Raw genomic sequence first — 12,959 nt, 5'->3', positions numbered from 1 at the left:
TTAAATTTTCATTTAAAACTGTGCTTAAAAGGTCACTTAGCATGTCTTTTTGTTGTTCCTTCAGTAGATCTGAATGCACATGCCTCACTGGATCCCTTTTGGAGAGTCATATGGCATGTGATAATCTATGGCATTTGAAAAACCAAATGTATTCTTTTCTTCCTTTTGCCACTATTTGTCTTTATACAGCTTGTTGAACATCCTACAGGTAAGCTTGACTCCTCCCTTTACTCCCCAAAAGCCCTTGGCATGGCTGCCCTAGGACAGGAGTTTGGGGCCACAGTCACAAAAACATCCACATTACACTTGTGGGACAGGACACTCGTGCTAAACTTAAGAGAGAACTGGGAGAGGGCAATGACATAAGGGCTCATGGTATAAGGGTTTCTGAGCTTATGTGTGAAGAAATTGAGACATCTTTTTTTGGCTCCAAGCTATGTTGAGGTACTGCCTGGACTCTGAGAGCAGATGAACCCATTTCTACAGAAACAGCCGCAGTGTTTTGTTTCTTCCATATATGCAATAGAGATGGCTTCCTAGGCTGAAAAATCACACAGATCTGTAAATTGCAACTAATTATTAGTGTCATTATATCAACTGCAATTACAGACTTCTAAATACTCTCAGGTAAACTGAATAAAATGAAAAATCACACTCTGCCATCAATTTTAAGAACTTTATCCAAAACCACAACTTTCAACTGATATTAACAAAACTTGTCATTTTCACCATAGTAAAAGAATGAACCAGTACTAAGTACACAGATAGTGAAAGTAGTCAGTAACTGGAAAATAATAGAACAGGAGCTTAAAAGAATACACTTCCATTAACTAAACTTGAGGATTACAGTAAATTTAGAGAAAACAGAGGACATTTTTAAAGTTGTTTTTCTCTTTACAGACAGAGATCCACATTTCAAGAACTAGGATTACAAGAGTAAAGGTTTTTCTTTAAATCAACTCATATATTACAGAAACAATACAGAGAAGCCCTGTTGGTGTACAGAACGGTAGCAGAGAGAAAGGATATGAGAATTAAATTGTCAAGGATTATTAAGAAAAAAATACCAGTGCATACTAAAGGGCTCCTGTAAAGCTGTTTACATGAGCTGAAGGATGTAATTTCCATATGACCACATGACTGTGATTTTGTGCGAAGTACAGATGCTTCCAGAAGTGTCACTATTTAGCTTATTTTGGAAAAAAAAAAACAACCAACCCCAAACCCAACCTAACAAAACCCCCTCTAGCAATTAGGCAATATTTGAGATAACTGAAAAACAAATCTTATAGGCTACCTCACAAAGCCAGCTACTAGATTTATTGACATTAGTTTAAAATTTCACTGAGGCTTTGCACTCCACTCCTTTCACATTGTAACTTCAGAACTGAAAGAGGTCTTTGTTAGAGAAAGAATAAATATTTCTCAGGTTAGGTGCTTAGACAGTAGAAAAAATAGTGCAAATGTTTGCTACATTATATACCCTTCCAGCATATCTATCAAAATAGTCAGACTTGGTTTTTATTACCTTCTCATTTAAAAAAATACAGCTTTCAGCTTGCTTGCTTTTCATTAGGAAATTATGGACATCTTTAGATAGATCTAAAATAAACCCCCAGCAACCCAGAGCTAGTCTTTCAAGTTGATCCACTTAAGCAGAAGTGCAGATGTGTTATCAATCCAGCTGACTCCAGAGGGAGGCAAAGGTCCCTCTGGATGGAGCAAGTTGCAGGCTCAGGAACTTTGATCATCCTTATGCAGGCAGCAACTGAGAAGAGTTTTAGGTGTAGATCTGTAAACAGTTCAATCTTATTTGCTCACTAAGGGGACTGAACTCCACAGGAAATGTGACAATACCTTAATGGACCGCAGATCAGGAAGCTCCAAAAACAATACTAGACCAATCAGGGACTGTGAGGGAGGCTGTTCAGCATTCTCTGATCTGGCCAAGAAATGCACTTCCTTTTGGTCACAATGAGATTTAAAAATGCTCAATCTGGCTATAGCAGCTTGGCTGTGAATTTGAGAATTACAGGTGTGTCTAGATTTGAAATTGTTTAGTACATTGTGGTTGTTTTTCTTTACTGAATAGGCTAGTGTTTAATGGCCTTGACCCTACAATTATTCATGTGGAGCTTTTGTATTCTTCCTAGTGCTCACTTCCACTCCCCTTGCCTTACTCCAAGTGCATTACCACTGATTCTGATTTGATAAAAATAACGAAGTACTTTGGGTTGAGAAAAGCTCAGTACATGCTGATGGCAGAACAGTGCAGTATATTTATAGAATCTCAATTTCTAAAAAGTAGCTTTGGTTTGTATAGATACTGACAGTACAGTTACCCAGCTTCACGGCCACATTCCCTATGCATCCAGAGAAGAGCATAGGGTGACTTCATTTTCCTTGTTTTGAGTTGGAAAACAAGGTAAAAGACAAAAGGGTCTGTATGAGGAAGCACAAAAAGTTAGCATCAGATTAATGGCAGTAGGAGACTTTAAGGTCTCAAGGATGCTTTGACTTCTTTAGGATGTTCCCAGATTAGGAGCAAAGGGCTAACTGCATGTTAAACCATCCCTATTTTTACCTTATGGTGGCTGATCAATGTACCAATAACAATACACCTAACAGAATATTGATCTCTGGTTCTTCTTGTGCAAATGGAATAAATGCATTTGTTTCCTTGAGGATTAGCAAGCTGTAAGATGAGGAGGTACATGCTGTACCTGATGATTAGTTCACTTAAACTTAGCTCAGGCTGTGGGTCCAGGGAGCCCACAGGAGTCAGAGGGACAGAGCAGGAGGTAATGAAGTGCTTATCTCTGCCTGTCAGAACCCTGATGTGCGACATTATCACCAGGGACCTGATCACCCTTTTCCTCTCTATGCATTAAACAGATGAAATCCAATTCTCCAGAGCTCTGAATGTTCCAAAAGAACAGAAGCATTTTGATCTGGGATTCTGATTTTTGGTCTAAATATCTCAACAATAGAAATCATCCTTAAAAAGAGTAATTTTCCAGATTCTGCCCTGTGATTAGCCACAGGAAATCCAGTAAAATTACATCAGATAAAAGGACAGAGCTACATGAAATTAATAACTCTCAGCAGCCTGCAGAGAAATGGGAAGAGGATATTAACAACTGGAATTGTTTGAGAATAGCAAAATGAAAGCCTCTAGTCTAGACAAAATACATAACAACCTTCAGCTCCTGGGTTTTCTCTGCTCACAGACACAAAGGCGTATTTTCCCTTAATGTTCAAATGAATGTATAGGATAAGGATTTTGGAGAGGGGGAATCTCATTACTTCTGAGGTATCCATCACCTCACTTGCACACTCAAATGGCCAAATAAATTATTTATAGCAGACGAGTCTCTCTATTACTGTCAGTGCATCACTTTCAAAATCTGTTTTTTAGTGTTGCAGATGTGTTGACACGGAAATACATCCCCCTCCCTCATTTTAATTTTGGAGGATGTTAATGCTGTGGACAAGCACAGCCTCCTAGCCCAACAGATAACAATATAACAGCAGCAGCTGTGTGGGTTTCCCCACTCAGTTCTCCTATCTAATGTGCCTTTGTACCCACCTTTATAGTTGTGCAGCCTTTAGACTCTGCTGTGGTGGCTGTACAGCTGCTTCTGGCTGCTTAGAGCAAAAAAAAAATCTTTAGAGAAAGGTTGATAATTTTATCTGGTTGATAATTAGTTGCCATGGCTAGAAGAGACTTGTTAGGCCACCCAGTTTGTCTCTCTGCTTCCCATGGCTCATTAATAACTTTGCAAAGCACATACACTATTTCTTCTGTTTGTACAAGGAAGATCACAACAGAACTAGAGGGCTAACACTGCATATAGAAAGTTGTTTGTTTTGTCTGCCACTGAACAAACTCCAATTAAGATCTTGCAATTGCCATCTGAGCTAGATGCTTACATTCAAAACACGGATCTTCCACAAACAGAATCCTGCTCTCATGCTGATACACGAAGGGCTCAGCAAAGCACAAAGCCCTCTTCTGCCTTTACTGAAGAGCTACAGTTAACAGCTCTGAGGAAAGCAGTTGGGCACTCTCGTCACCCCACAGTGAGTGACAGCAGTTATCCAACTGCCTGGCTCCAAGGAAAGGAGAAGCTACAGTGCTGTAAGTTAAGCTGTGCTGACAGTTCAGGGTATAACATATACCCGCATAAAGAAGTGGTAACACATTTCACAGGACCATACCTATGACACATCCACCATTCATCTACTTTTCTGTTTCCCTCTGTGGCTTCTTTGAATTTAATGATGGAAGAGTCCCCTTTTTTAGTGGTTTAATTCAAACCTTCCCTAGACTCCCAGAAGATGGAAGTGGTTGTAATGGATGGTGCCAGAACACGATATCCAAAAATATAACATGCTTATCATAAATATCAAAGTAGATCAGAATTTGAATCAGCTCTGCCCAGTGCGATCTAGAGATCTAAAGGCAGTATCCTTGTCCCTGCATCCTAAAACTAATTGTTTTTCCAATGGAAAAGCCACACAATTAGTGTGCAGTTTAACTATGACAAAAAAATGCTTGCACTTGCTGCCTGTACCCAGTTGGTTATGCCAACCTGTCAAACCTATTACTTTAATTAAAGTTTTGTCTGGCCCTTCTTGACAATTCGGCCTCTAACAATGAAAACATATATGACAATCATCTGGATGTGGGAGGAAAAATTAATTGTTTTCCAACACTCCTACATCAATTCCATATGAAAGTAGGGCGCTTTCTTTTGGAAAAGCAACACAAAAGTGTCACTCGGTTTCATGAGCAGAGAGGAGTGTCTCTTTGCTGTTCCCACTCTCACACTTCATGGGTGAAGAATTTAGTCCAGCAGTCTGGGAGAGAGATGCAAACACTGTTAATTGCAATAATATTATTATAGGAAACTTAAACAAAACACTCTTCTGGAAAATTCATTAAGCAGAAGAATAACCCCCATTTGGCAAATACCTAAGTGTTAAACTGGTTTTAATCAAGGTGGAAATGTTTTGCTCTTCATGCAAAAACAGTGCTTGCAAGGTCTGGCCTAATTACAGATGTACTGAAGAAAAATCCCTAAGTAAGTGATACAATTATGAAGTTAATAGAATATTAGAACATGGCTGGGGACAGTACATTACATTAAGCAGTGTTTCCATGAGTCCTACATGTTCATACCCAGACACTGTCCTGCTCAATTCTGCATTGCAAACTTCTCTCGGCAATCGTAAACAGGAGGGTAAGAATGGGAAAAGTACACAGTTCATGAAGCTCCCTGGTTTTTATTATCCTCTGCCTATGAAGGAACAAATAGCTATTTTAGGACAGTGAGAATTTTTGTATCATTCTTAATACAGCAGCAATTTTATTAGACAGAATATGCTTTCTGCCTCACTATTCTTCCAGAACTGGGCTTCTCATACTTTTTCCTAGCACAGATCTTACCTGTCCTCAGCCATCTTCACAAAATCCTGCCTCCAAACAAGGAAATAACTACACACACAGAAACTCAGTTCCTCAAGTGAGCTGTCACTGTTTTTCTCATCCTCAAAATTACTTAGTTTCTTTTGTCTCTGCTCCCCCCAGCTCTGTTTGCATCTTGCCAACTTTAAAGGCCAGTTTATAGGGTGGAAAAACAATATACATAGTGATGAGTGGTTATAAATACTGATTTGGGGCATGCTGCTTTGATTCAAGTAACTGTCCACCAGCCCTGCAGGAAAATGGGTTTAAAGAGAAAAGAAGAAAATCCAACCCTCTCTCCACATTCAGCAGCTCTTAGTTCAGCCTCAAGCTCTGTGGCAGGCAAGTGTCAAAAATAGTCTCTGTGCCTGCAGAAACAGCTTTCTGGAATTTCTGGGTAGTAGCTGTATATGACAGAAAACCTGTACATGCAGACATAGATGAAGAATTTGTCTGCTGCTCTCAAAGTGCAGATGTTTTATGTATTTGTGTTTATTTTTTTTAAGAGGGAAGAGGCAGATCTCCTACAGAGGTGATTATTTTCTTCTTCCCTCAGGATTTTATAACCTCTGAAGCAAGGAAGGCTACAACTTGTTTTGAAAAGATACAGCTCTTGAAAAGGAACTGCTTGTGGGAACAATACAGTGAAAATGTTGTCCCCCAACAGAACAAATCCAAGTGATAATTGGAGTTGTTACCTAAAGCAGGCTATGTAAAAATCACTTGCAGAAGCCTCATCAGTACACAGAGACATCTTAATATTGAAATATAAAGACATCTTAATACTGAAATATAAGCACTTGCATATCTGTCACTTACTACCTTTTTCGTGCTGTTTCAATCCCAGGACATACCTGGCTCTTGCGCTCACCCCGTTGTGAGCATAGAAATGTCAAATCTTTCTTTCAATTCTATTTTTCTCATAGATATCTTGCACTATTAATTAGGCTTTGCAGTTTCCCCATATTCTTTTGATACACCAATAAGCTTATGAAAATACACGGCTGTTGTAACAAACCTGGATTACAGTGAAATGATCTGAAAAGCATGGTATTTGGCCTCTGTTTCCTGGGAGAGACACATCTATGAACCACTGCAATCCAGTACCTCCAAACAGAAATGGCAGCTTATACTGCTGTTTAACACTTGCTCCTCCGGAGCGCAGCAGGTCTGCAGACCAGCCACACCTTGCAATAGCTGTGTCTACTCCCATAAATAGCAGACAGGTTTAGCATTCCTATATTTTCAGATCTAGCAACTGACAGTGGAAGGCAAGTGTTAGATAGCACACATCTGCCTGTCATAGGTTTCAGACTCATGAAACTTGAACACAGCCTAGCAGTGTATGCACATGCCAAACACACACGATGAACACGTGATTCCTCAGAACTGTGCCAATGCCAGCCATTTAGTCCACCTGGAAAACCAAGATGTCCAGCAAACATGACATAGAACAATGTCATACAGCATTATACTACAATAAAAACTGCACAAAAAAGCTGACAAAATGCAGCAGAACTGCTGAAAAAATCTAAATAGTAGAAAATAAGCACTTGTCTCTATAAATGTCACTTTGTATGTATGTTGGCCTCTCATTACATTTCTACACAAAGCTGATATTGGCTCTGTTCTCAGTGAAAGCTCTCACCTCCACACAACTTGCAATTGCATCCAAACTTTCTGCCATCAAGATTCAAGATGATTAACTTGCATTTCATTTCCATGACTGCAGCTGCACTTAACCAACAATGTCCCTACCTATATGTATTTATATAGATATATATGTATATATACACACATACACATGACAAATACTGTTGCAGTTATCCTTTCTTCCAGGGTTTGCAGTGACAGTCATCTAGAAGGTGAAGGCATACACCACTCCAACAACCACAATATTTCCAATTGTTGCTATTATTGCAATCCATAACAATATGGCATCATTTGAAGAACGGGATGTCTCTTCTGGTGGATTCTGCATGGAAGAAGCCGCATGGACGTTGGCTGATGAGTTAAACAAGGAGTACTCTGTACTAAAGTCCTCGTTGGGTGAGTCCATAAAGGCTCCTCCCATAACAGGAAGCTGTGAAGAAAGATATGGCAAAATTAGACTGAAGGCTAATATCTGTATTTGCTTTGTCTCAAAGTCATTACAAAAGGCTATCCACTAGCAAACCTGCAAAATTACTGAGATTTCATGGTACTTGGTGCTAACCTGTCAGAAATACTACAGACACACACTTTACAGTATTTTTTCCATTTCTGTTAGAATCAATATTATTGCAGAAAACCTATGTATACATGGAATGTACATAAGAGCATGAAGGCTCCAAGTCAGCCTTGATATAATAATGATATACATTTAGAAAGAAGCAGGTTTGGTTTCTTGGCGTTATTAATTTTAATTTTTCTCAATAGGGATTTCTTCTACAGTTGAAACCCTCTGGCTCTGTAACAAAATAAAAATCCTTCCTGCTTTATACTAGTAGTAACACTATTATAACCTCAACAGGAGTGTTGAAATCACCATGGCCTATGAGTAACAGGAACCAGCCTTGCCTTCATTCAGTCACATCACAGAAGACTGCTATACCATCAGCCCTAAATTACCATGTCCAATACTCACGGGAAACTGAAAAATCAATTTCTCTTAACACCCTATCGCACTACATTTTGACTCTTCCAGTAACCTCTCCCTTTGGTACTAAACTATACCCCCTCCCAGCTGAGTGCAGCTGTGCTAGGGAAGCTGCTGAACAGAGCAGGATTCAAGGATAAATCACCTCTCCTCACAACAGTGGTTGCTGTAAACTACAAATTAGAGTAAGGAATTTTAAAAGCTTGAGAATAAAGTACTATTTTTGCTTGTTATCTATAACATATTACACAGCTATGAAAAACACTCTCAAAGCTGACTGCTGAACAAGTTTTAGTTGTACTAGAAAATATCATGTCACATTCAAAATTAAACAGAGAGCGATGTAAGACCACAACAGGTATGTGATACTACTTAATCCACATTAAATAAAATTATCTGTGAAATCAAGTATGATTAGACAAAAGCAGTTTGCAAGAAACCAAACAGAAAATTTCAAAAGTAAAGTTTGATATATTCTCCCTGCATCCAAATTTTTTTGCTGCCAGATTCCACACAGAATATGCTTTAAAGAGAGCAAAAGCTTCCATTTCAGAAGCAGCCCAGCCTGATGTTTTGAATCTAATTCCACCAGCCTTTTTTATGTCTTGCAATTTGATAAGGAGAACACTGCACAGTTTAATTGGGATTTCTTTTTATGTAGAGATTGCCATAAAAGGCAATTCTGACTTCAAACAGAAAGTGTATTTACACAGTGTTGCTGCCATTAACAGCTCTGTAGACACTAGTTAAAGATCTTTGCAATAAATGACAGGCATACATTTACCAAACTGGCAGCAAAATACTCAAAGTGAGGTTGCTTGGCTACTTAGCAAAACACATGAAGGGTATCAGCATTTAGGATTGTCAGTTCTGCAAAATCTTTCAACTGGAGGAAATATCCAAAATAGAGAAGTACACATGCATGTGCATGTGCCCAAGACAGTGGGAGGTTGTGTGCACTGTTGTGAGTGATACCGGGTTTTTGGGCCACACATTCTGTGCTCTCAGAGAGTTATTTGAAGTGACAAGCTTCTACCCTGTTAGACTTGATGCTGTCACAGAGGAAGGGAGCATTTGTGTAGCAGCACAGCTACACACCAAAGTGCAAATTATGTCACATCTGAATCTCCTCATACCATCTAAGGCTCAAACAAGCTGTTTGCACCATCTGAGGGGAACACATGGTGAAACAGCTCATCTGAGTCTCCAAAAGGGTTGCCGTGACCAATATAAAGCTCTGACACTCAGCACTTGGCATGCACTCTTTATGTAAAACTGATTTTCAGCTTTTCTGTTTGTAGGTCAGTAGCACTTCACCTCAGATCTGGAAATAAACCTTACTGCCAACTTCTCGTTTGCAGAAATCATTTCTTAGTAAACACATATTTCCCACTTCTCACTGCTAAAATGGCCTCACGTAAGAGCACAGGAATGGCCATGTAGTGTAAGACAGAAAGTCCATCTCCCCTGTGTGTTGGCTCCAGCAGTGGCCGTGAACAGATGCTTGAGAAAGAAGAGAACACCAGGACAAGCATGTCTGATACTATACCTTAGCAACTCACAGCCTCCGACTGTTTTCACTTTAGGAAATTCATAAGCCAGATGCTATTGCTATAGATTTAATAACTCTCAAAGTATTTTGCTACCTTGAACTTCTCCAGCCTCTACCCAAGCTCATCTAAAGCTGAGCATCCTTTTCAGTCTGGCCTCTTACTGCCACTTAACAGTCAGGGTGGCCCCGTGATTAGAGTCACATAAATCATCCTTGGGAGATCATCTCTTCACTGGAGAAGGGGAAGCACAGATTATTAATATCAACTGGCAATCTATCTTTTAGGTAGATTAACTTCTGTAAGATGAATCTAACCATCAGTCTTGATGTCTCTGTTCTCTAAAAAGGTACAGTATATTCCCTCTGCAGTCTTATTTGAGATATTATATTAAAGGCTATGAGACATCCAGATCCAACACTAGTGGGAGTTGTGAAGTGCCTGTCATAAACAGGCCTGTCTTCTTTCTGAAGACAGAAAGCCTACCATGCTTTCTGTGCTTGATCTATTTGTCCATGCCTCTACAAAACAAATATACACCAATTTACATCAGCCAAATCCTTCACCCATGTCACTGCCATTACAGTGCCTTGCAGTCTGCTTTAGCCTCAGAGAACTTTTCTAGTTCTGTCAAAGCTGTGCAGAGCCTGTGCCACCCTCCCCAAGAGCACTGGACGAAAGGGCCAGAGCAAAGGGTTAACTGGGAAACACAATGGTGAGGGACATGGCAGGAGCAGATGGCAAGGTGGGATGCTGTAGCACTGTTTGGAAATTAAACTCTTTTCCTAGTGGCTATGTCGATATTGTTAAGTAGCACTAATAGTACATTGTTTGCTAAATGGCGTCTGGGACTGGTGATGAAAGAATTCAAATAATTAAATAGCAACAGGAAGAAAACCAAACAGCAAAATGTCAAGTGGTAATGAGAACACCCACGGCGCTGAATACCTCCTACTGACAAGAGAGGATGCATTTAGGGTCACGAGGAAGAAAACAAGGCTGTTGAACAGTTAAGTGACATAATTTCCAGTTAGCAGAAAAATCCTATTTTCTAACCAGAATGATTCACATGAAGGAAAACCAACATGTTGGGTACCAGTCACTGGTACTCTAAAAATGATAGCTTTCTTAAGTTGGATCACATAAAATCCATCACTTAACAATAACATTGTGTTATTTCTCTTTGAGAATCATTTTTTCATAGTCAGCTAGAGAAGCATAAAACTTAGTTACTCTACCTTACTGGGAATCCAAGCTTGGCACAGAGATCTGAAAGCACAGCTAAATCTTCTGGTAGCCATTTTTCAGAAATTAGGAAAACTCAGCAACAGTTTGAACAACTGTGCTGTGTCCTGGCCCTGTCCTCACCGTATACCACTTTGGGAATGGGATGCTGACAGGTGAAATGTCACCCCAGCTCAGATGTTTTGTAAAATCCCTGCTGTTACTTCAGAATATTTCATTTTTTTACTGTTTCTTTTGGCCTGTATTTTAGATAGCATATTTTTACATGCTGACATATTCTGAATACATAAAGTGGATTTATTATTTCCTTCTGCCCTGGCAGCATGTGATCACTGCAGTGCATATTTGTGTCTGAAAACCTTCCAGTTGCAATCACAAATCAATCTGAGTTGCCAAAGGCAGCAACAACATACAGGTTTGCAAAAGCATCACAAACACATTTTAATTTTTAAGCTCTTTTTAAATATGTTTTGCACTAAACAGATACCCCAATTGACCAATATTTTCCCCATGCTAATTCTCTTCTGTCCCACAGAAACATGCATATATATATATTCTCCTCATCTAAAGCATGCACTATTATGTAAATGAAGATGTCCTGGCTACTATTTATTTACTGGTAATATCTAGAGAACCAAGTTCTTCTGTCCACCATTTGCCAGAATATCACCCTGCTACTTAGAATACAAGGACTGGTTACACAATGATAATCAGGACAGTTAGCCCACATACACTGCAAGTGGATTAGTTTAAACACATTAAGACCCTATGCAACCAAAATTAAAGGGCACCTAAGGCAATCCTATTTAATGTAATTAAAAAGGTCTAATTCTGAGGAGGGAGGATCCACGCAAGTGCTTTATGTAGTCAACTTCAAATTCTCATTTTAGTTAATTCAGGTCTCTGCTTCATCCTGAAATCACAGTCTCAGGTTGACAAGCTTAGGAAACAAGAGCTGCTTATTTTCAAAATACAGCTGTCAAAATGCTCATCCCAGCAGTGGCAATGGAAAATTTTAACTCTAACCTGGAAGCATCAAGATTTCACCTGTTATTTTTAATCTTGTTAAATCCCCTCTCTTCTATCAATTCTACCAATCTCTGCTTTTCTTCTAATTCATGGTATTCCTAGGACCTGTGTTTTACTTCTTCTGCTTCTTTCCTGATTCATGCTAGGCAAAGTATGATATCAGTGTCCTTTTAGATGAGATATCTGTTCAGAGTTGCTCCTTAGCAGTATCTCAGAGGTTCAAGTTTCAGCCTTGCTGTTGAACCACGCTAAGAGTCTACTTGACCAACAGGTGCCTAAATATTCAGGAAGTAACATCTAAAGATGTTTTCAAGACGTTCCAAGATGCTGCAGCAGACGCTTCAATTCTGTGTTTGCTCTTGGCTGTAGAAACCTATTTCCCTTACCTGAGGTGTTCCCATGGGGAACCAAGCTCAGCTAGATCTTTGACCCTAAGCACAGCTATCTCTCAAATGCCTTATATGAGCACATGGCTTGGGCAGACTGAAGCACCTCTCTGTGGAGTTCTGCTGAATCAGCTGCAAGAAACAGTGTAAATAACTGCCATGAAGGTGTTTTCACTCTGATTTTTTTTTTTTTCTCTCGTATTTCTGCATAGGTAGCAACCAGATACTCTAATGACAAACATGCTATGATACCATTCCCACAATTTACATCTGCCCAGTATCTCCCTGAAATAGTTTTTTATTATTTCAAAGAATCCTACTGCTTTAAAACTGCTGTTGGATTTCATCTCCCCAGTGTGGAAGACTGAGAACAAACAAAATCCTTTTTATTGCTGACAAGTCTCAAATGGAAACAGCAGGAGTTTCTCATTCTAACACTGGTCTGAAGAATTCCTCCTCTTTTTACAGCCAATGCCAGCTATGCTGTACCAAGGAAAATAGCAAGCTTTGTCAGTGGCGAACAGAAATGCAAACAACCTGTATGAAGAAGCAGCAACTCTAAGTCACATATAATTTAAATTGTGAATCTGTATACTCTAAATTGGAGGGGGTGGTGAATATCACAAAAGCATGCAGGGCAG

General features: G+C 39.4%; 1 protein-coding gene across 1 annotated transcript; it reads right to left on the bottom strand.

The window, feature by feature from the left end:
- Positions 1-7,328: 7,328 nt before the first annotated feature.
- On the bottom strand, positions 7,329-12,333 carry LOC308221234 (uncharacterized protein C14orf132; the record flags this gene model as incomplete). The annotated part of the gene is made up of 2 exons (XM_080618220.1): positions 7,329-7,637; positions 12,319-12,333. The coding sequence occupies 2 exons, from the start codon at positions 12,331-12,333 to the stop codon at positions 7,329-7,331; spliced, it is 324 nt and encodes a 107-aa protein (XP_080474346.1).
- Positions 12,334-12,959: the final 626 nt, after the last annotated feature.

Source organism: Psittacula echo, assembly GCF_963264785.1.
Source record: "Psittacula echo genome assembly, chromosome: 5".
Lineage (NCBI taxonomy): Eukaryota > Metazoa > Chordata > Aves > Psittaciformes > Psittacidae > Psittacula > Psittacula echo.
The sequence above is the reverse complement of the archived record's forward strand: the minus strand, read 5'-3'. Positions and strand labels throughout refer to the sequence as shown.